General features: G+C 40.4%; 2 protein-coding genes and 1 long non-coding RNA gene across 3 annotated transcripts in view; 1 reads left to right on the top strand and 2 right to left on the bottom strand.

Annotated features, from left to right (window-relative positions):
* The window catches only part of LOC117659269 (myoferlin-like), a 75,020-nt gene extending 71,468 nt beyond the window's left edge, over positions 1 to 3,552 (bottom strand). The window contains exons 1-5 of the mRNA XM_087875853.1: positions 3,270 to 3,552; positions 3,080 to 3,135; positions 1,385 to 1,476; positions 796 to 904; positions 200 to 284 (exon numbers count right to left, since the gene is read on the bottom strand). Of these exons, the coding sequence (XP_087731979.1) occupies positions 200 to 284; positions 796 to 904; positions 1,385 to 1,476; positions 3,080 to 3,135; positions 3,270 to 3,354 (427 nt within the window). The 5' untranslated portion in view covers positions 3,355 to 3,552. The remainder of the gene's footprint in view (positions 1 to 199; positions 285 to 795; positions 905 to 1,384; positions 1,477 to 3,079; positions 3,136 to 3,269) is intronic.
* Positions 3,553 to 10,339: 6,787 nt separating this feature from the next.
* Positions 10,340 to 15,331, top strand: LOC148112455 (uncharacterized). Its single transcript, XR_015729381.1, has 2 exons — positions 10,340 to 10,575; positions 13,601 to 15,331. It is a non-coding gene; the product is annotated as an uncharacterized LOC148112455 (long non-coding RNA).
* Positions 15,332 to 16,972: 1,641 nt separating this feature from the next.
* LOC117657394 (small serum protein 5-like) lies at positions 16,973 to 22,643 on the bottom strand. The gene is made up of 4 exons (XM_060683303.2): positions 22,544 to 22,643; positions 19,180 to 19,273; positions 18,690 to 18,819; positions 16,973 to 17,189 (listed from the first exon to the last, which is right to left on the bottom strand). Exons 1-4 carry the CDS (start codon positions 22,544 to 22,546, stop codon positions 17,081 to 17,083), a joined length of 336 nt encoding a protein of 111 aa, XP_060539286.1. The 5' UTR covers positions 22,547 to 22,643; the 3' UTR covers positions 16,973 to 17,080.
* Between the last annotated feature and the right edge of the window lie 915 nt (positions 22,644 to 23,558).

Genomic DNA, 23,558 nt, shown 5'->3' with positions numbered 1-23,558 from the left:
TTTTGATTTTTTTTTTACTCCAATTCATTAACAGGAACACAGAGATTTTACCCATATCTCTTTTGATGTTACAAAACATCTACTGTCTTCTAACCACGAAGAGCTCAAAACAATCCAGACAAGGAATCAGAAATTAAAATCCATGTAATTCCACACAAAACATACTTTAGTCAGGTCAAAATAAATACCCACTACTTACTCAATTTCTTTAAATTGTGTTTTCTTCGATGGGTGACCATTTTAGGTTCCGGTGGTGAGAAGCAGATTTTTAGCGTTATGGTGCACTGAAAGCATAAAATCATAAGAAACTTGTTTTAATTTGTCCGCAGATAACAGTAAAATCTGGCTGTGTTTTTCTTATTAAAGTGTGATATTTATCCACGGTTCCGAATAGATTTATATATGATGAGTAAAACCAACCTTTTTTGGGGGGAGCAATCTCCCTTTTCATGCAAATGTGAAGACAACCTCTGCTTTAATATTTTGGAAGTGAAAACAGAGGCAGTGAATAGATGGTTTCACAGTTGATTAAAAGTTTCCTGCTTCTATTAATATTGACAGGGAAAATAATTTTTAGCAGCACTGAAGAGAGGCTGAATTCCACTGATAAAAGGCAGAAAATTCAACCTGAAGCACTGAAGGAAATACTTCAATATCTTTATTCTGAGATTAAAGGTAATGTTGTCATCGCAGAAGACTGGATGTCTTCTGCGATGAAGACATCCAGCCTTCATCGCAGTTCACAGCGAAGCCCTTCAAGTTTAAAACATTGTTTTTATTTCCTTCTTGACTTACTCCCGTTGGCTGCAGACTGTTATTTTGCAGTCTTTGATTCTTCTTTATAATCATAACGTTTGGTTTTTCAGCTGCTCCTCCTAAGTCGACATCCGCACTGCCAAAATCCCTAAAGTTAGCAGAGAAGTGGAAAAGTCAAGAAGGAACTTCAAAGACAGACAGTACTAGTAGCAACCACAGGGTTTAATTGGATTAGGAGGAAGAATGATGTGACATCTTAGGCAGTGGTAGGTTGCCCCCGGTTCGGATCGGTTCACAAGAACTGGTAGTAAAACCGGCAGGAGGCTCCGCCCACTGACCCGGAGGTCATCATAGGTGATCTGCGCATGTGCACAAGTGAGTGAAGTTAGCACGCGCAGGCGCAATGCGAACCTGTAGTAAAGGTAAGTAGAACCCACCCCTGATTTTAGGAGGAAGAAGGAACTTGAGAAACTTCCTCATTGTGGTAATAATTACTCAATAATTACACTCTTTGGGCTCCACAACACTCTTTGGGCTGAAACAGAGAGGAAAATGGATGGGGCTGAGCAGCAGATTTGTCCCCATGTCAGACAACCTACTTATACAGATCCTTCTTTCCATCATTCACCTGTTTTGGATTTTTGTGCCCCATTCAAGGAGTTTAACGACGGCAACAGAACTGTTGTCCAGAAGCTCCTCATCCAGATACCACATCAAAGTCTGCAGGACAAACACAAAGAATAATCAACAACGCAACCTTTGAAGATCAGTCATTTGCTCTTGTTTTGGACAAATTCACAACAAGCAAGAACACCAAGCTGTCAGCCCTGAAGCCATTTTGGGAGCATCTTTATGGCTGCCACAGTGAGGCCGGGTGGGGCTGTGGGAACGTGAGGGGGGAGGTAGCTGGGAGGGAATGTGTAGCCAAAATAGCATTCTTTTCTGTGGGAGCTAAGGACGTTCTACCAGGTGTTTGGAAGGATGTGGACCAAAGCCAGCTGGAGTTGGGACTGCGACCTGATTGGACCATGTGATGGACATGTGTGACCTGGGGGAAGGAACTTTGGGGTATGATTTGGGTGGGGGAAAACCCCTGGGTCTTTCAGAGTCAGGTTTTCACCAGCTGTGCCAATATGACGTCCCAAATAAAATTATGCTTTGAGGAAACTCTAGGCCTCAGAGTTTTGATTGCTTTGGGGTTTAACAGATTAACAGAGTTGGAAGGGGTCATTGAGTCCAAGCCCTTGCCCAAGCAGGAGACTCAACATCTACCTCTACCTAGGATTGAATTCATAACCTCCATATTGTGAGGCAAGAGCTGACACAACCCTGACACAAGCATTCTTTCTGCTGTCTATCCATATCTACAAGTAGTATTTATCTGCTACTTGAAGTTGAATTTGATGCATGATATTTCCTGGTCATTGGCAACATCTGGAATTTTGTGTCATGAAGGGAGTGACATCTTGATGAAGTTACCATAGTTGTCCACTTCCCTCCTGGCCCTCTTCTCACAGCCTTCCCATTCTCAGTTCTAACTTTATCAACTCAGTTTATTGTGTATTGTACATTTTATACATTTATTTAAATATGGAATTTTTTTGCCATCGTGCCACCATTGTTTTCAGATCCTTCAAGAATTTATACCTTCATATTCAAGGCTATGTAGTCCCTTTTCTTATCTTATTCCTCCTTCTGTATAAAGTTCTTGCTCTCTTGATATCTCTGTATGCTACTGTTTGCAAATCCAGAAGAACTGTTTATTATGAATGACTACGACGACTGGTAAGAAGACTTTGTTATTGGATTATCCCTGGACTGTAGTTTTGCTATCTCCTGCTTTATATGTGTATGACCTGGACTGTTTATTGGACTGTGCCTTACTATTTCCTGAAAGTAAACACAACTCAGTGTATCTGTGTGTTGACTGTGTTTATTCGTACCTACTCTCAATCACTTTCATGTACACACCCTTGCAATTCAAGGATTACTCTGTGAATTCCTTAACAGTTTCATCACCAAAGGAGATTCTGGAGCGTTGCACTATATTTTGTAATATATCTCTTTCCCCTTTCTAAGTTCTTATTAAGGGACTTTTTTTTTAAAAAAAATGAAGAAATTCAGAAGGAACTAACTCTAAAACTGAGACTCTTACCAGGATTAAGGATTTTGGGAAAAATATAGACTTTATTGATCCAAGTTCCAGTTCTGGTGACTTTAAGTATTTCCAGACAACCTTCTAAACAATTTTTTTTTTTTTAAAAAAAATGGTTTGCTGGGATCCTTTTTCCAGAACATTTCTCAACTTCCTTGTCTAGCTTACCTCATTCCAAATTGGATTCTGGTCCTTCTGCATGACTCTTGTACTCCTTTCAATGCCTAGGGGGAAAAAAAATTCCTCTGAGTTAATTCCACCTGTTTCCTGATGCTTTGCTTCTCTCAAGCATAGCCCTGACATAAGAGAAAACTATTTTAATATGTAAAAAGCAAAGGGGATTTGGATACGGCTTTACCTCTGAAGGTACCAACCACAAATGTGTTGGGCTGAATTGCATGTTCAGGAGGCACATGAGCTGACAGAATAACAATATGCAGCATTTTGGGGTCTACTCGGCTGTTTTTCTCTCCAAAATATATTACTGAGCAATTTTTGACGACACGCCTTCCTTCTTGGAGCCCAGTGGCCTGTGACTATTGAAGACTTGGCATCAGCTCTACGTCTTCATTCCAAGATCCACCTGAAATCTTTTTCGGAAGGTCCAGTGCAAACGATTCTGGAAGTGGAACTAAGGAAAAATCCGATGTCACAAAGGGGCTATGACATAAAGCAAGGCAAGAAGTTATGACAAATTTAGGAAGTGAAGAGATAGCTCAAGGGCTTCCTACTGGATAATCAATGGGGTTGTAAAATATGATTTAGAACTTAGGATCATGGGGTTGGGTGGGGTGGGGTGGGGGCTTGGAGGTCCTCTAGTCCAGAGGCTCCTTCAAGTGAAGAGAGTGAAGTGGAGAAGCCTCTTCTCAATGCTCGAGCACGCAGGGCTGCCAAAAGGCAGGAGTGGCTACTCAGGAGGAGGTCTCCTCGAGAGTAAATCTTGGGATTAATTGACCATTCCCTTAGCCTATTAAAGTTCACACACAGATAGCAAATGTTGCTGGAAACAACGTTTGGTCCTACGCAGAGCATTTTGAGAGTGAGTTTTTTGTTACAACTTGGATTCTGGGCTGATTGCCAACCCTTGTCGGACTTTGTTTAATCTCTGTAATTCATACCAGGCTGATAAGGACATTGGTGGTTAAAGCCTGCATTTTGAAAGGGGTCTGTGTTGCAATATTTTCAGGATCAGACTCAATAAGATCAACAAGAGTTAAAGATTTAACTATATATTCTTTTATTTACATTAGGCATTCTATATTCACTGAATATTCACAGATAGAAGGAAGGGAAATGGTGTAGGTAGCTCCTTATATATACAATGGGTGGAGCTATATGTGGGAGTGGTGAATTATGAATACATTAAGAAGTGAAGAATAAGTTAACCCCTGATACCCTGTCTGTACACTATTTACACATTGGAGAATAAGGCATTTATATCTGACAAATCCCCCTCTAAATGCCGATTCGTTATACAACACCAGTTACATTCAGATTCAGGACAATACAAAACATACAACTTTGAGGTTAAGTATTTATGCTGTTTAGAAGGTAAAGGCTTCGTTAATATATCAGCTAATTGTTCTGAAGTGTCGCAATGCACTGCTTTAATAAATCCATCCTGAGATAATTGTCTCACATGTTTAAATTTTATATCTATATGTCTGGATCTTTGTCCAATGGCATCAGATCTAGATATTTCAATGGCTGCTTTATTGTCTTCATGCATAACAAAAGGCAGAGCAGGTTTTTTCCAGACATCTGAAATTAAATCATTAAACCATACAAGATTATTTGCGGCCTTGGATAAACAAACATATTCCGCTTCTGTTGTTGAAGTAGCCACTAGTTCTTGTTTACCAGTGTACCAGTAAACTGGACAGTCATTTAAGAGGAATACATAACCGGATGTGCTTTTTCTGCATGAGGTGTCTCCAGCCCAATCTGCATCTGCATAACACGTAAGCTTTGGTTCTTTAATATCATTAGGTTCTAACATTAAACAAAAGTCTAGTGTACTTTTTAAATATCTTAAAATTCTTTTAACAGCTTCCCAGTGGTACATTGTTGGTTTGCTGACATGCCTAGATAATAAATTGAGTGGTAAAGCGATGTCCGGTCTAGTCCAATTAGATATGTAAAGGAGTGAACCTATGATTGATCTATAGAATGTATTGTCCTTGAACTCGGGAGAAGATTCATCAGAATTCCTTAGAAAGTCAGTTTGCATAGGGGTATCACAAGGTTTGGCATTGTTTAAGTTGCATTTATTTAAAAGATCTATGATCTTATCTCTCTGGGTAAGTTTGAATCCCCTTTTTGTCTTATTAATTTGGACACCAAGGTATTTGTTTACCTTGCCTAAAGATTTCAATGAGAAATGTTCATTTAGTTTAGTTACAAAAGTTTCTCTTCTTTCTTTATGTTTTCCTATGTATAAAATGTCATCCACATAAATCAATACAAATTCAATGTAATCATCACCCCTCTTGACAAAGAAACAATTATCAGCAGTGGTAGCGTTGAAGTCCATGGTCTTAAGTACTTTTACTAAACAATCATACCACCGTTTACCAGATTGTTTTAGCCCGTATAAACTCTTGTTTAACAACCAAGTCTCATTTTTGTTTGTGTATGGACTATGAGGTGCTCTCACGTATATTTCTTTATCTAATTTTGCGTGTAGGTACGCAGTCTGTATGTCATATTGGAATACATCTAGATTGAGTGCTGAAGCTACCACTAGAGCTGTTTTGACACTCTCTGTTCTTACAGTGGGGGAATACGTGTCAGTATAGTCCTCTGGATATTTCTGTGCATAACCCTGTGCAACCAATCTAGCTTTGTATAGAGTATTTCCTCCCTCTAAATTCTTAATTTTATATATCCATCTGGTACCAATAATTGTCTTATCTTTAGGTGCAGATGCAGGTGTAAATACATTTAGTCCTTGTAAACTTTCCATCTCTTTCTTCATTGCTAATTCCCATTTTTCTTTTTCTTCGTGAGGAAGTTTTAACACTTCCTCGTATGTATTGGGTGTTGTTGGTTCACCATTCATGTGCATTACATAATCCTTGTATTTATTTGGCATTTGATTTCTGGTGTTTCTAATGATTTTCTCGGGTTTACTATCGTTATCATGCAAATATCTTACTTCCTTTTTTGTTAGTGTATCTGTCTTTATTTTGAGTTGGCTATTTGTCCAAGTTTTGGTTTTGTTTTTATATTTGTTGATATTTTGTTTTTCTATAGTCCCTTTCTCATGAGATTTTGTATCTTCATGTTTATTTGGGAATATCTCATTAAGATGTAATTTAGACCAGTTAGCTTGTTCATGGAACACAGCTGTTCTGGAGACTATAAATTTGTTGTTACTATCAATGAATCTGTATCCTTTAGTGCCAGTCTCATATCCCATAAATCTGAGTCTCCTGGACACATTTTCTCCCTTTCTTCTTAATTGTTTAGGTATGTGTACGTCTGCTGTGACTCCAAATATATGCATGTGTGCTAATTTTGGTTTTCTATCATACATCACTTCATATGGTGTCTTATTTATAATGCTGGACCATGTTCTATTTTGTGTGTAATTTGAATAATGTAAGGCTTCTGACCAGAATTGTTTGCTTAAGCCAGCATCTTCCAGTGTGCATCTAATCATGGTTTGTAATGTGGAATTTTTTCTCTCTGCAATCCCGTTTTGGAACGGAGAAAATGGACTAGATGTGTAATGTAACATTCCTTTGTCTTTTAACCATTGTGAGAATTCTTTAGACATGAATTCGCATCCTCTGTCTGTCATAATTTGTTTTATTTTGATGTTGTGTTGTGTTTCTATGCGTTTGTAAAATTCTTTAAATTTTTGAAATGTTTCATCTTTGTGTTTTAATGTGTAAACAAATCCATAGCGGCTATAATCGTCCACTATTGTCAGGAAGTAACGTTTCCTATAAGTGATTGATGGAGTTAATGGACCAACTAAGTCCATGTGTACTAAATCAAAAATTTTGTTAGTTGATCTGGTAGATTTTCTTGGCCTGGGACTAGTTTTTAGTTTTGTAGATTTACATACTGAGCATTCCAGATAATTTTCACAATTCTTTATTTTAACACCTTCTGCGTGTTCAGTCATTTTTTGCACTACAGGAAAACTGGCATGTCCTAACTTCCTATGCAATATGTGAGCACACTCATCATGAATTGGTTTACCTATCTTTGGCTTCTTATCGTTGTGTGCATCTGTGTGGTCATGAGATATTTTACATTCATCATTGTCACTGTTGCTAACATTCTCATCATCTATTTCAATACAGTCTTCCATATTTGAATCAATGTTATGTAACCATTTTTCTTTTGTTATTAGGTAAGGTAGTCCTCCTTTAGTCACCACAGTGCCTACATTTATTTTATTCTTTTCCAAAGTTGCCTTTCCTTTTGAAAAGACAATGTTAATGTCAGAATCTCTGCTTAGTTTTATGGCACTTAATATGTTATGAGGTATTTCAGGTATTAGTAATACCCCCTCTATTTTTCCTAAACCAGGCAAGGTTACATTTCCTCTACCTAATACTTGAACCTTTTCTTGGTTAGCTACCTTAATTACAAATTTATCTTCTGCAAATGAAGACAATATACTTTTGTTATTAGTGGTGTGATTAGTTGCTCCAGAATCAATAAGCCAATTATTGTTCTCACTTTGTTGTGTGTTAGTGTTGTCTTGTTTATTTAATCCATTCAGTGAACCAGACTTTCTATCCTTTGAATTGTCTCTGCCCCCTCTATTCTCTCTGTGATTTGGTGGGCTCCTATATCTATGCCTTTCTATGGAAGGCTGTCTATAATCGTATTTGTTTCTGTATTCTGATCTATATCTTTCTTTTAAGAATTTTGGGCAATCTCTTCTATTGTGTTCCCTGGATCCACAATTATGACATTTAAATGTTCCACTATATTTTTCTTGGAAAGCTACTTTCCTATATGGTTTATGTTCTGTGTGATTGTTAGAACGATTTCTTCTAGAATTATCTTCTGTTATCAATTTGTTAGATAGGCTTTCTATGGATAAATACCCTAGATTGATTGTGTCTAAATGTGACATAAAATTGTCCCATGATGGGTCAAGTGAGTTGATAATGACACTTTTCATTGTTTGGTCTGAAATCACCTCCCCCCTCAAATGCAGTTCAGCTCTTATTTTGTTCAAAGATATTAAATGTTCACTTATGGAAACCCCTGGTTTTATCCTAGATGAAAAGAAGTCTTTAGATATCCTTGTGGTGGTGGCTACACTGTCACTGTGAAACAAATTAAACATGCATTGAATAATTTCTGAAACAGTCAAATTTGGCTTAATGCTGTGATACATTGCAGGAGACACACTAGATATTATTAAGAAAAAAGCTCTATGGTGTAAACAATCTATTTTTAGTGTCCAAGGTCTTTTTGGGGGATTAGTGATAAAAAACAGTAAGTTTTCCTTCATAAAGACAACCTGGAGCTGTTGATACCATTCTTGTAAATTAATGCCATCAACCCTTAGTTTTGGGAAGTCACTGGGTAAATTTCCGACATTATTGGGTCCATTACTTACAACCTGAGGTAGTCCGTGGTCTCGTAAATGCAGAAAATTGCAAAACGGCGTGGGGATGCTCGCTACGAGTCTGCATGATCTTCTCTCCTGTTCATGTCTTCCCGGATCGTCAGCGTAGTTTCGCGCATGCGCGATGCTCATTTCTTCTTCGGCGTCGTCGTGGAAGGTTCTCCTCACTGCGGCTTGCTCGCTCTGCTCTTCTTCAGATGAGTCGGTCTCTGGTTCGACTTTGGGGGTTCTGGCGACGGTGGCTGTTCTTCCTCTTCTATTGAAAGCGTTGGTGCTTGCTTCGGTCTGCGGCGTGGGGCGGTATCGGCAGGGCTCTCTGGGTTCCGGCGTCAGCGCTCTAGTAGTCAGGATGGGAGCGGGCAGGTCTTGAGGCATTGGCTTGCTCGTTCGCTTTTTTGGTGTCTTTTTAGTAATTTTCAGTTTTGGCCCAAATGCAGCAAAGAGCGTTTTCATCGCTGATTTTATTTGGTGTTTTGTTGGATCTTCCTCGCTTTCTGGTTCTGATTCTTCTGAGGTGTTTGAATCTTCCTTTTCGTTTTCGTTGTCCGATAATATTTTTCGCGTCAGAAATTTTGAATTGAGCTTGCTGATTGGCTCTGCTTCGTTCATCTTGGAGGCCGGTTGAAACCAAGATGGCCGCCATTCAAATTTTTGCGCGGGATCATCGTTTTTCTTCTTTGTAATGATTTTCTCCGCAGTCATATTACTCACTATTTTTGGATCTTTGGGTTTTTCATTGGTGATGTTTTTCTCTCTCGCTGCTCCGCTGTTCTTTAGCATATCTTGGAGGTCCGCGATGAGGCTTTCATCATTCTTCTGGCTTTTCAATAGTTTTAATATCTCTGACCTGAGTTCGTTATTTTCTATTTCGATTTCCTCCTGGTCATCAATTATTTCTTCGTCTTCAGTGGTGTATTCTTCGGATTCTCTCGAAATTGCATTCGTGGATTCGTTGATTATTTCTTGTTCCGTTTCCATTTCTTTGCTGTAGGCCCTGGTGTTGGGCCTATCTTTCTTAGACATTTTAAAGCCTTTTATTGAGTCAATTAACCATCCTCTGCTACCAGTTTGTTGCAATATTTTCAGGATCAGACTCAATAAGATCAACAAGAGTTAAAGATTTAACTATATATTCTTTTATTTACATTAGGCATTCTATATTCACTGAATATTCACAGATAGAAGGAAGGGAAATGGTGTAGGTAGCTCCTTATATATACAATGGGTGGAGCTATATGTGGGAGTGGTGAATTATGAATACATTAAGAAGTGAAGAATAAGTTAACCCCTGATACCCTGTCTGTACACTATTTACACATTGGAGAATAAGGCATTTATATCTGACAGTCTGTTCGTATTAAACGGAGTTTTTGGAGCTGTGTATGTGTGTGCTACACTTCTTGGGACCCGTAGTTGGGGCAGAACACACTGACACACCAATGCACAAGCATTGATACACTGCCATGGCAAACTGATGCAGACCGAACTCTCCCGTACTGCATGGCTGACATTTTTAAAAAAAATTGATTTACATGCCGCCCTTCTCCGGAGATTCAGGGCGGCTTACAATGCGTTAAGCAATAGCCTTCATACTTTTGTATATTTATACAAAGTCAGCTTATTGCCCCCACAAACTGGGTCCTCAATTTACCTACCTTAGAAAGGAGGGAAGGCTGAGTCAACCTTGAGCCTGGTGAGATTCGAATTTACAGTAATTGCAGACAGCTGATGTTAATCACAATGCTTTAGTCTGCTGAGCCACCAGGTCCATAATTATGACATGAGCTTCATGTTATTTAATAAAAAGAAAAGGCAAGAAAAACGGTTTTAGATGCTGATTTGAGAGATTTATTCAGGTTCATTTACACATGAGAGATTTATTCTAGTTCGTCCACGTGAAGAGATCAGACATCACAGTGCTGCGTTGGGTCATCAAGTCTATAGAATTCATGTTCACATGTCACGTGATTTGCCACTGTTTTGCACCCTTCAACAACGCTAACAACCAACAAATCTTCGAAGGAGGAAAAAAAGGGAGGAGGAGAAAGAAGGAGATGTGATGGTCAGTCAAAGTTTCAGATGGCATTTCTGTCTTTATTGTATCTAAATAATCTACAGAGTATTTCTCCCATTATTTGTCCCATTGTTGTAACCACAGCTATGACTCTCGGTTCGTGGCTGTCCCAAAGGGGCCACCACATTCCTCCAGCCATTCTAGTCGAAATTGAGCAAACCCCCCCATGGCCATGGCTGCCACAAGTTCCTTCAGCAGGAGCTGTGAGTTTAAGAAGACCCTCCCCAAAATTGTGTAGCAGTTCAATCTGGGGGAGTGCCACCCAATATAGAGCCAAAGGTGATATATGACCTGGTCCTTTGGGCAGAGGGCAAAACCCACATCCATTCTACGTTGCCCATGGTTGAGTCAAAACTGCTTCCTCCTCATCCTTTAAGGGCCTCCAGGTACTTGACCAGAATCACCACAGCTTCTTGTATCTGAGTAGGGCTAGGTCACTAACTGGGTATCATCAGCATGTTGGTTTTGTATCCCATAGTGATGGGATGACTTCCCCAAAACTCCATGAAGAGGTTGAAAAGGAGAGGTAGGAGTCTTGATCCCTGAGGGGTCCATGTTGCAAAGGACTTGATCTCTCCTTCTCCACCAACACCAACTGGAACTGGCCATGGTGGAAAGAAGAGAACTACTGAAAAATAATGTCTATGCGGAAACTGGTCCAGGAGGGAACCATAGTTGATGGCATTGAAAGTCACTGAGAAGTCCAGAAAAGCCAGGTTCTCCAAAGAACATCCAGGTTCATCCCAGGTTCTCCAAAGAACATCAAAAAGTGTCACCGATGACATTTCAATTCTGTGTCCCACTCTGAAACCAGACTGAATTTGCTTCAACTTGGTCCCTTTGTACACTCTCAACAATCTTCCTCAAAAAGGGAAGATTGGAGACTGGATGAAAGTTGTCTGTTGGGTCTAAGGATGGCCTCTTAAGACAGCAGGTGGTTTCACCCTCTCTAGCTCTCTCTCTCTCTCCCTCCCTCAATCTGTCCCTCCCTCCCTCCTTCCTTCCTTCCTTCCTTCCTTCCTTCCTTCCTTCCTTCCTTCCTTCCTTCCTCCCTCCCTCCCTCCCTCCCTCCCTCCTTCCTTCCTTCCTTCCTTCCTTCCTTCCTTCCTTTCTTAATATGTACTACCTGAATAAGTGCTTGTGACTTAATCTAGGAGAAAATGTGCAAATTAATATATCTGATGGTGGCCTGGAATCTCTTCCTACCTTTGGCAGCAACCCAATCCATATTTGCTGCAGCTGCATCTCAAACAATTAGCTGTGTTCCAAGTGGACCCAATGAGATGCTTTCTCCCATCAAGTCTATCAAGGCATGTGTTTGGCCGCACTGGTTTACCTACGAAAAAAAGGATGGAAGAGTTGAAAATTGAACCTTCAAACAAGCCTAAATTACCATGCAGCATTGAGAAACCTGCTAGAGTTGGAGGCTACTTTTAGAAATCTCCTCTTGGACAAATGTGATTAGTATACAAATTCTGCACATTTGCTGAATATCATTCTATTTTAAGGATTGTTTAGATTTGCAAGGATCCCTAATGATCAAACGTCTTCTGCATTAATACAGTCGATGTTTCCTGGCCCACTTTAATGAAAACCTGGATTGTAAAAATTAAGCCCACAACATTTCTCCTGGGATTCCTAAACCTTGGCAAGCAGTACAGCGGTGATTTGCTCAAATGTATAAAGAGTTTGGTTACCATTTTCAAATTCAGCTTGAAAGGGAATTCTCAAGCACGCTCCTTGACATGTAGCCAACATGAGAGAGAAGACGATCAAGCTGAAGAAGACTTTCTGAGAAAGTTAAAGAAAAAAGAAAGAATAAGCCATGAGAGACCTTACTAATTCTTTGACAAACTGACTATTCATAGTTTAACAAAAGTCCCGTTTGATAATACGATGAAGTTCATGAACTTTACAAAAAGCTCTCTGGGTTAAGTTTACAATCTTGTGCAAATGTGCAGTTTGGACTCTCTTGCACAAGAGGGACAACCTGGAACATCTCTCTCCCTTCTTTATGTCAGCTGCACACAATCCAGGATACCCGAATATCTCAACCATTTGTTCATCCACCTAGTAGTACTCGGGATGGAATAATTTTCAGTCCTCCCCCCACTCCGGAGGGAAAACATCTCAGTCCTCAGTCCTCAAGAAGTCCTCAGTGTGAAATATTTTTCCATCCTACCCCCCTCCAGAGACAAAACTCCCCATTGGTATCATTGGGATTGACCCCACCACCACAAATGTGTCTCAGCCCCACATCAGTTTCCTTCCCTTCACATACCTTTTTCCACCTGGGATGCTTTGTGGGAAGAAATGACAATCCTGACTCTCTATTTCTGACTTGATATGTCCTCCGTACAAATAGTACATTTCTGCATTTGTGCATCTATCCGTAATACTCTTGAATAACTAGAAAATAAACTCTGCTTTTGAGTCCTTGCTGAAAAATTAGACCAGCAATGTCTGGATTTTAAACTTATCTCACCCAACCCAAAATGTAATTCCTTGGTTTTGCAAAGAGTTCAGTTTGTCCTATCTCTACTTTGGGGTTCTAAAGAAGCATCTGATGACTTCTGATCTTCATTTCTTTCTTCCTTTATTGTATCTAAATAATATACAGAGTATTTCTTCCACTATTATAACCACAGTTACAACTCTCAATTCTGCTGCGAGAGCGTGACTATCCCAAAGGGGCCACTTCATTCCTCCAGCCATTCTTTTCTCACATCCAAGTCAGTTCAAGCTCCTCTTGCAAATGAAGATTAAACCGTTTTACTTACCATCCTGGCTTTGGGGGAGACCCAGGAAACTCTTGGTAGGGAGGAAGGAGAAGGAGCAGCACCTCTCTCTGAGGCCAGCAAGGAATCTGCTCCTCCAATTTAAATTAAAAACCTAGACCGCCCCTTGTGCAATTTTTTTTTAAAAAAAATATTCTGAGTGAAAGTTGTATAAAAATATCTACTTTCAGAGGGAAAACATTTGCTTTACAAATAGTTTTGTGTTTGTTTTGCAGATGCGATAAAGGGAAAGCATTTCGTCAGCTTCAGATCCACCTGGCTAGAAAAAGACCGGATTATGATGAGATTGAAAGCCTCCGGCAGAATGTGAGAAATTGAAATGGTCAGATCTACAGCTTCCTCCCCACCTTCTCCCAGGATGAGCCCTACCCATATTGAGGATTGTAACCCACAGTAATTGGTTGTCCTACTCTTGGGAGTGGGGCTTACTCTCAAACGCAAGATCTCTGACCTTCGAGTTTTCCGCTGTGCTCTTAAGACTCTGCTTTTCTGACAGGCAGGGCTAGCTTCATAATTGAGTTTTAAATTTGGAGTTCTTAATTTTTTGGGGGTTTTAAGCTAATTTTGGCCTTAAATATAATACTTTTAAGAATTTTTAAATGTCAGCATTCCAAATTATGATCTCTTTCAGCGCTGACATGAAATGAATGAAAGAGGGAGAAGCCTTGCTTTAATGCTGAGATGAACTTTTACCTAGTTCCTGGCTCTTCAGTAGATAGCGTTACCTGGGTAACAGAGGGAGGGGGGAAATTCCTGTGAAAAGAAAGTGCTTGGGACGAAGAGATGGATCTGCATGATGGCCAATGAGACATTGGGGTTGAAGAACGGAAAGGGAGGGGTTTGGAAGGAGGTGCCAATCTTGGCTGCACCAGAGTTCAGGCATGTTATTTTTACCTTTTATTTGGCCCCGCCCCCAATCTATTTGCTGCCTCCCGAGTCCCAGCTGATCGGCTAGAAGGAAAAAAACTGTTTAAACTCTTGCCGCGGGGCTTCAAAGGGCCGCCCTACAGCTGATCAGTGTTAAAAGGCAGTGTGGTGGTAGACCAGTGCCTCCAAAAACAAATGAATAGACCGGTGCCTCAAAAAACAAATAGGTAGACCGGGACGCTCCAAGAACAAATGGGTAGACCAGTGCACTCGAAAAACAAATGGGTAGACCGGTACAACTGTGCAAGCAGTTAAAAGCCTGGTAGACCAGTACCTCTGCTAAATCCTAAAGAATTGTCACCTGACCATCAAACCACACCCACAAAATAAGCCACGCCCACAGTAAAAAATTTTAGAACCCACCCCTGCCCGGGGCGTGACACAAAGGCAACACAGCCAGAGAACTGAAATGAGTCCCTTTATTATCACCAACTGTGCCCCAAATATCCCTTTCAGCTCTCCGGCCTGGAGAGAGTTCTTCCACCTGTAATAGACTTTGGCTGGCAATACTTCAGTCCCAAACGTTGTAAACAACTAAAAATCCCACAGGTAATTAATCTGGCAGGGCAAGCAAAATAGGGAATTCCGGAAGTGAAGTAGCACGGCAGTAAATCAAACCAGTTGGGAGGATGCCAGGAATTCAGATAAGCACCAGATGAACTCAGTGTTTGTTCCAGACAACCAGCCCTCCCATTTGCCTCTCCTTTAAACTCCATCCCCAGGTGTGCCTTGTGAAGGGAATCGGGGCCCTTTCCTCCCTCATAAGCCAGGCAACCCATGTTGCTCTCTTCTCCGTTCCTCCCTGTGCTGCCTAGGAAGAGGAGGGGGTAGGCCTTGGTCTTCAATTGAATCCCTTCTCCCTTGTTCTAACTCTCCCCTGCTCTGCCCAGCCTGACTTTGCCCTTCCCCAGTTTCTTCCACAGCCAACGGATCCCCTCTCTCACTCTTCCCCTTCGGATTCAGACTCCGACAGGGCATGACAAAGGCCAACCTGCAACTATAAACGTATTTGAGACCAAGATCGTGTGCAGTTATTAATGTCATACAGCTGGGACCTTCTCTTAAATTTGCACCACCGGATTTGTTTAATCCTAATTCCTAATCTTCTCAAATTTCCACCGGTATCTCCCAACTCAAGCCAATTGTAATAGGCCAGAATGGTGAGAATGAAGAGCAGATTATGCCAAGGGACATGAGATTCCTGGCTAAGACCCAAACTAAAACTTCTTTAGGTTTAGCCTGCTTAGCATCAGAGGATGGACTTTGAAGCGAGTGATTGACAGTCAATTCTCACTTCTAATGATTTCAATTCTTTCTTGGTCTCTGTTGGCTTTTCAACAAGTGACAGGAACGAGCTATGGTGGTGCAGTGGTTAGAGTGCATTACTGCAAGCTACTTCTGCTGACTGCTGGCTGCCTGCAATTTGGCAGTTCGGGTCTCATCGGCTCAAGGTTGACTCAGTCTTCCATCCTTCCAAGGTCAGTAAAATGAGGACCCGGTTTGTTGGGAGCAAGAGGCTGACTCTGTAGACCACTTAGAGAGGGCTGGAAAACACAAGTCAAAAAGAGAGCTGTGAAAATATTTATAGACCCCTCGCATCCTGGATATAAACTGTCTCAACTCCTACCCTCAAAACGACGCTATAGAGCACTGTACACCAGAACAACTAGACACAAGGACAGTTTTTTCCCTAACGCCATCACTCTGCTAAACAACTAATTCCCTCAACACTGTCACACTATTTACTAAGTCTGCACTACTATTAATCTTCTCATCGTTCCTATCACCCATCTCCTTCCACTTATGACTAAAACCATGTTGCTTGTATCTTTACAATTTATATTGACTGTTTCCTAATATGATTTGATTGCTTAATGACTATCATTATGTGATGTACCTTATGATTCTTGAGGAACGTATCTTTTCTTTTAAGTACTCCGAGAGCGTATGCACCAAGACAAATTCCTTGTGTGTCCAATCACACTTGGCCAATAAAGAATTCTGTTCTGTTCTGTTCTGCTCTGCTCTGCTCTATTCTATTCTATTCTATTCTATTCTATTCTATTCTATTCTATTCTATTCTATTCTATTCTATTCTATTCTATTCTATTCTTTTCTATTCTACTCTACTCTACTCTACTCTACTCTACTCTACTCTACTCTATTCTACTCTACTCTATTGTATTCTCTCTTCTCTTCTAGTCTCTCCTCTCCTCTCCATTATTCTATTCTATTCTATTCTATTCTATTCTATTCTATTCTATTCTATTCTATTCTACTCTACTCTACTCTACTCTACTCTACTCTACTCTACTCTTTTATGTACACTGAGAGCATATGCACCAAGACAAATTCCTTGTGTGTCCAATCACACTTGGCCAATAAAGAATTCTGTTCTGTTCTGTTCTGTTCTGTTCTGTTCTAGTCTAATCTAGTCTAGTCTAGTCTAGTCTAGTCTAGTCTAGTCTAGTCTAGTCTAGTCTAGTCTAGCCTAGTCTAGTCTAGTCTAAGTTCTATTGCTATTAAGCGGTGATTGTTTGACATAGAGTGCTGTACTAACACAGTCAGGATCCTTCTGTTTTGCGGGATTGACATCATGACACTAGCTTCATGTTTTACGTAATTCTTATTTAATAAAAAAGACAAGGCAAGAAAAAAGATTTAAGATGCTGGTGCAAGAGATTTATTCCGGTTCATTTGCACATAGGAGATTTATTCCGGTTCATTTGCACATAGGAGATTTATTCCGGTTCGTCCATGTGTGGAGATCAGACACCACAGCGCTGCGATGGGTCATCTAGTCGATAGTGCTCATGTTCACATGTTTCTGGATTTATCACCGTTGTGCACCCTTCAACACTTGCAAGACCACCATATCTTTGAAGGGGAGGGGGGAAAGGAGGTGGAAGAAGAGGAAGAAGGAAGGGTAATGGTCAGTCAACGTTGATTTTAATTGGCAAATAACGCTACGATTATCTGCCACTTTAGAAGTTGGAGAGAACTATTGAACTATTTCTGGGAGAAAGGTTGATTTGGCCAAAGGTTCCAGGTCATCAATCTCACATCTACTAAGACCATGTCCAGTTCCTCAAGAGCAACTGACTCAAACTTTTACCAGATAACAAGACTCAGTCAGGATCTGCCCAGCTAAGGTCCAACTCTGAGGAAAGCTGAGATATTCTACTTGAAAGATGGAATATTCCTCACAGCCACCCAGGAAAGCCTCCCCTACCTGCCCCTTATCCAAGAGACACCTGATCACCCAAAATAGAGCTGCTGGACAGTTATCTGTCAATGCAAAAAGGGTGGAGAAGTCATTACACTTTCCTGTCCGTTCCTCTTTCATCTGAAGGTAAGTCCTAAGGCAGGTTCTTACTTGCCCTCTTTGGCCTTACTCTTTGTCTGCCTCCAGCATCACTCTGGGCATCCCTAATGCAGAAGATTTATGTAGAAGTTCTGCCCTTTTCTTTCTTTCTTTCTTTCTTTCTTTCTTTCTTTCTTTCTTTCTTTCTTTCTTTATTTCTTTCTTTCTTTCTTTCTTTCTTTTTCTTTCTGTCTGTCTGTCTGTCTTTCTTCTTCTTCTTTCTTTCTGTCTTTTTTTCTGTCTATGTTTCTTTGTCTTTTCTTTCTTTCTGTCTTTTTTTCTGTCTATGTTTCTTTGTCTTTTCTTTCTTTCTTTCTTTCTGTCTGTCTGTCTTTTTTCTGTCTTTCTTTCTTTCTTTTCTTTCTGTCTTTGTTTCTTTCTTTTCTTTCTGTCTTTTTTCTGTCTTTCTTTCTGTCTTTCTGTCTGTTTTTTCTTTTCTTTCTTTCTTTCTGTCTGTGTTTTTTCTTTTCTTTCTTTCTTTCTTTTTTCTGTCTTTCTTTCTTTTCTTTCTGTCTTTCTGTCTTTCTTTCTGTCTGTGTTTTTTTTTCTTTCTTTCTTTCTTTCTTTCTGTCTGTCTTTTTTTCTTTCTTTTCTTTCTGTCTTTCTTTCTGTCTGTTTTCTTTCTTTCTTTCTTTCTTTCTTTCTTTCTTTCTTTCTTTCTTTCTTTCTCTTTCGGAATACATGCTATCTCAATAAATGCCTGTGGCTTATAGAATTGGCTAGTTTCTAATATTATGAAAAAGTAAAAAGTTGAGGGTAGATCTTAACGTCTTATTTTACTGCATCAAAGGAGTCGGACGTCAATGCCTCCCCCCCCACATTTTCTCTTCCTTTCCCCCACTATCCACTTCCCTTTTTCCAACTTGACCTAAGATTTGCTTTTCTATTCTTTTTGTAAGTCATATTATAAATTAATGGAACTATGAATATAAAAAAAATAAATGCTTGTGGCTTAACCTAAGAGAAAACATGCAAATTATTATCTCTGATGGTGGCCTAGAAGCTCTTCCTACCTGTGGCAGCAATCCATTCCATCTTTATCGCACCCGCATCTTAAACAATTAGCTGTGTTCCAAGTGGACCCAATGAGATGCTTTGTCCCATCATGTCTATCAAGACATGTGCTTGGCTTCACTACTTTACCTAACAAAAAAAGGATGGAAGAGTTGAAAGTTGAACCATCAACATAACCCACAATCCCCAAGCTGTACTGAGAAACCTACTTCTTTTAGAAATCTACCATTGGACAAATGTGACTAGTATACAAATTATCCGCACTCGATGCAAAGCAGTTTATTTTATTGATTGATCAGTTTTGGAAGGACCCCTGATGATCAAATGACTTCTACATTAATGCAAAAGGTGTTTCATGGCCCAGTTAAGAGACCTTTAATGAAAGCTTGGGGTGTAAAAATTAAGCCCGCAACATTTCTCCTGGCATTTGCTAAACCTTGGCAAGCAGTACAGTGATGATTTGCTCAAATGAATAAAGAGTTTGGTTACCATCTATAAACTCAACCTTAAAGGGACCTACAAAGCATGCTCCTTGACATGTAGTCAGCAAGAGAGAGAAGATGATCAGGCTGAAGAAGACTTTCTGAGAAAGGGAAAGAAAAAAAGAAAGAATAAACCATGAGAGATATTACTACTTGTTTGAGCAACTGACTGTTCAAAGTTTTATAAAAGTCCTGTTTGATAATGCGATGTTGTCCATGAACTTTAGGAAAAGCCCTCTGGGTTACGTTTACCATCTTGTGCAAGCGTGGAGTTTAATCCCTGTTGCACAAGAGGATCAACCTGGAACATCTCCCTCCCCTTTTTGTGTCAGTTGCACACAATCCAGAATACCTCAATATCTCAATCATTTGTTCATCCACCCAGTAGTCCTCAGTGTGAAATATTTTTCCATCCTACAGAATATTTTGTCTCCTCCAGAGACAAAACTCCCCATTGGTATCATTGGGATTGACTCCCACACCACAGATGTGCCTTAGCCCCACACCAGTTTCCTCCCCTTTTCATACCTTCTTCCACCTGGGATGCTTTGTGGAAGGAAAGTGACAATCCTGACTCTCCATTCCTGACTTGGTATTCCCTTCATACCAAATAGTGCATTCCTGCATTTGTGTATCTCTCTAAAATACTGTTAAATAACTAGAATATAAACTCTGCTTTTGAGTCCTTGCCCAAAAATTAGACCAGCAACATCTGGATTTTAAATTTATCTCACACACCCCAAAATGTAATTCATTGGTTTTGCAAAGAGTTCAGTTTGTCCCATCTCTACTTTGGAGTTCTAAAGAAGCATCTGATGACTTCTGGTCTTCATTTCTTTCTTCTTTTATTGTATCTAAATAGTGTACAGAGTATTTCTTCCACTATTATAACCACAGTTACAACTCTCAGTTCTGCTGCGAGAGCGTGACTATCCCAAAGGGGCCACTTCATTCCTCCAGCCATTCTTTTCTCACGTCCAAGTCAGTTCAAGCTTCTCTTGCAAATGAAGATTAAACCGTTTTACTTACCATCCTGGCTTTGGGGAAGACCCAGGAAACTCTTGGTAGGGAGGAAGGAGAAGGAGCAGCACCTCTCTCTGAGGCCAGCAAGGAATCTGCTCCTCCAATTTATACAAAAACGAAGACCGCCCCTTGTGCAATTTTTTTTTTAAAAAAGTGCTGAGTGAAAGTTTTGTCAGAATAGCCACTGCCAGAAGGAAAACATTTGCTCTAGGACTAATTTGTGTTTATTTTGGAGATATGATAAAGGGAAAGTATTTCGTCAACTTTAGGACAACATGGCTAGAAAAAGACCAGATTACGGTGAGATTGAAAGCCTCTAGCAAAATATGAGAAGTTGAAACAGCCAGATGTGCAGCTTCCTCACCACCTTCTCCCAAGATGAACCCTACCCATTTTGAGGATTGTAACCCAAAGTATTTGGTTGTCCTATTCTTGGGAGTGGGATTTACTCTTATTACTTTCCAGGGACTCCCAAACCAAAATTAAGCATGTTAGAGCTTTGGTAATATCCTCTGAGTCCTGCCTTTATATGGTTTTCCCTGCATGCTTTTTATCTGTCCATTCAAATCTTCAATAAGGCATTTGACAGAGTAGACTTGCTTTCCCTGAAGGCTCTTTCTCTCTTGGTTACAATCTCACATGTTTTTGTCCTGTGATAGTCCTACCCACAGGCTCTCTGGCTCTGCTCAAGAGGAACTGAGTACTCTCCCATGGATTTCCTGCAGATTTCCTCCTCTTTCTGTTAAAGGTGCACAGAGTGCTTTGCCCCAATTCTTGGTCTTTAATGAGACAAAATTTCTACTTTCCAGGAATTCCAATATTCCAAGGTGGTTGATGGCCTGGAGCAGTAAGAGGCTTCCATAATTCTCTACTTCCTTCTTGTACAGTTCTTTGCACCGGCCACAAATGTTGCTGCAAACCACTTCCAAAGCACAAGGCGTTTAATGCTTCTCAAGAAATGTGCACCCAATCTTTGTTTTAAGCAACAGGAATCCTTGATTGAACCATGCATGATTTTCTTCCTGAAGCTTTTGGCTAAAGTCTCCAGTCCTATGCCATGTTTGTTTGTTTCAAATGTTTAAATAGCCTGATTGTTTGTTTGTCTGTCTTTTCTTGTCTGGCTATTTTTCCTGCTTCTCTGAACAATGTGATTTACACAGTCCATTTTTTCTCCACAGAGTCTTTCATATATGATTCTACGTTTTGAGTCACGTACCGATGATGGTTTTCAAATTTTACTTCACACGCTTTGTGTATCCCACTGTTTACTGAAAGTGAAGGGAATTGCTGGGGAATATTAATAAATTCATTGAACCACAGGTGTGTGTGTGTGTGTGTGTGTGTGTGTGTGTGAGTGGGGTTAACACACCAGAGTTAAAACTTGTCAGTAAGAAAGACAAAACAAATCTTGTGTAGCCCCATAGTAAGACAGGTAGTAAATAAAGTTAACTAATGATGATGAGGATGATGAGGATGAGGATGAGGATAGTAATAATAATAGTGCCACTTAACTATGATGTTTCTCTTGGACAACTCCACGAATTCCTCCTCTGAGCTGACTCAGAGGAGGATGAGCCCATTCCTGGCACGGCAGAAACGGCAGGAGTTGATTGATGGCTCTGAATGGCTGGCCGGAAGAGATTTGGAGGAGGCTACAGCTAGGAAAAGCTTGGAGTGGCAGATGGCCAGCGAAGAGGGGGAGGAACTGTCTTCTGCACCTGATCTGAAAACCCATAGAGCAGAGAAAAGGCAGGAGCAATGGAGGTCAGTCAGACTACTTAAGAGGACAAGGCCTTGCCTGCCTTGATGGGTTGAACCAGAAAGCTGGCTATTTATCACAGAAGACTTTCTGAGAAAGGGAAAGAAAAAAGAAAGAATAAGTCATGAGATATCTTGCTAATTGTTTCAGAAACTGGCTGTTCAAACTTTTTCTAATTCCCCTCTGATAATTCAATGAGGTTCATGAACTTTGGAACAAGCCCTCTAGGTTAAGTTTACCATCTTGTGCAAGTGTGCAGTTTGGTCTCTGTTGCACAAGAGGGTCACCCTGGAATATCTCCCTCCCCTCTTTGTGTCCACTGCACACAATCCAGGATACCTGAATATCTCAACACTTTAACAGAGGTTAACAGGTTAACAGATTTGGAAAGAACCCTGTAGGTCATCTAGTCAACTGTCTTAATTTGATCTAAATAACGTACAGAATGAACCTCTGATTATTTTCCCCACAGTTACGACCTCGTACAGTGACTGTCCCAAAGGGCCCCCTCATTTGTCCGGCCCTTCCCTTCTCACGTCCAAGGAAATTGGGCTCCGGTTGGAAGCGAAGAACAAACCATTTTACTTACCATCTTGGCTTCGGGGGAGACCCAGGAAACTCTTGGTAGGGAGGAAGGACAAGGAGCCGCACTTCTCTCTGAGGCCAGCAAGGAATCTGCTCCTAAATTAAATGAAAACCCAAGACCTCCCCTTCTGCAATTTTCTTTAAAAAATATTCTGAGTGAAGGTTTTGGCAAAATATCCACTTCCAGAGGGAAAACATTTGCTTTACAAATAGTTTTGTGTTTGTTTTGCAGATGTGATGAAAGAAGAGCATTTCATCAGCTTCAGATCCACCTGGCTAGAAAAAGACCAAATGACGGAGAGATTGAAGATCTCCAGCAGAATGTGAGAAATTGAAACGGCCAGATGTGCAGCCTCCAGCCCAGCTTCTCCCAAGATGCCCCCTACCCATATTGAGGACTCAGGATAGTAGACCACCAGGTGATGCTGTCCTCTCAGAAGTGGGATTCAGTCTCAGTCTTTCCCAGGGACTCCCAAGCCAGAATGGGGCATTTGAGAGCCTCAGGAACGTCCTCTCGTGATATGGATTTCCCTGCAGGCTCCTTGTGGGTGACAATCTCGGGGGTTTTTGTCCTGCATTAATCCTGCCCACCTGCTCTCTGGCTCTGCCATACCTTGCCGTACTGCATGGCTGACATTATGACATAAGCTTCATATTTTACATAACTGTTATTTAATAAAAAGAAAAGGCAAGAAAAATGGTTTTAGATGCTGATTTGAGAGATTTATTCAGGTTCATTTACACATGAGAGATTCATTCCAGTTTGTCCACGCGAAGAGATCAGACATCACAGCGCTGCGTTGGGTCATCAAGTTTATAGTATTCATATTCACATGTCGTATGATTTACCTGCCATTTGCACCCTGGAGTATCTTTAATTTCTCTATGAAGGAGGAAGAAAAGGGAGGAGGAGGAAGAAGGAGTGGCCATGGTCAGTCAAAATTTCAGATGGCATTTCTGTCTTTATTGTATCTAAATAATGTACAGAGTATTTCTCCCATTTTTGTAGCCACAGCTAT

This window comes from Pantherophis guttatus, chromosome 9, assembly GCF_059756535.1.
Source record: "Pantherophis guttatus breed Tessera chromosome 9, ASM5975653v1, whole genome shotgun sequence".
NCBI lineage: Eukaryota > Metazoa > Chordata > Lepidosauria > Squamata > Colubridae > Pantherophis > Pantherophis guttatus.
The sequence above is the reverse complement of the archived record's forward strand: the minus strand, read 5'-3'. Positions and strand labels throughout refer to the sequence as shown.

Bases quoted from the DNA above. Each gene is read 5' to 3' on its own strand.
- LOC117657394 (XM_060683303.2), bottom strand. The intron at 18,820-19,179 runs GTAACCAAACTC...TTTTTTTGTTAG, and splicing joins TAAGGTTGAGTTTATAGATG to GTAAAGTAGTGAAGCCAAGC. The intron at 17,190-18,689 runs GTAGGAAGAGCT...TCCCCTTCAAAG, and splicing joins GGAATGGATTGCTGCCACAG to ATATGGTGGTCTTGCAAGTG.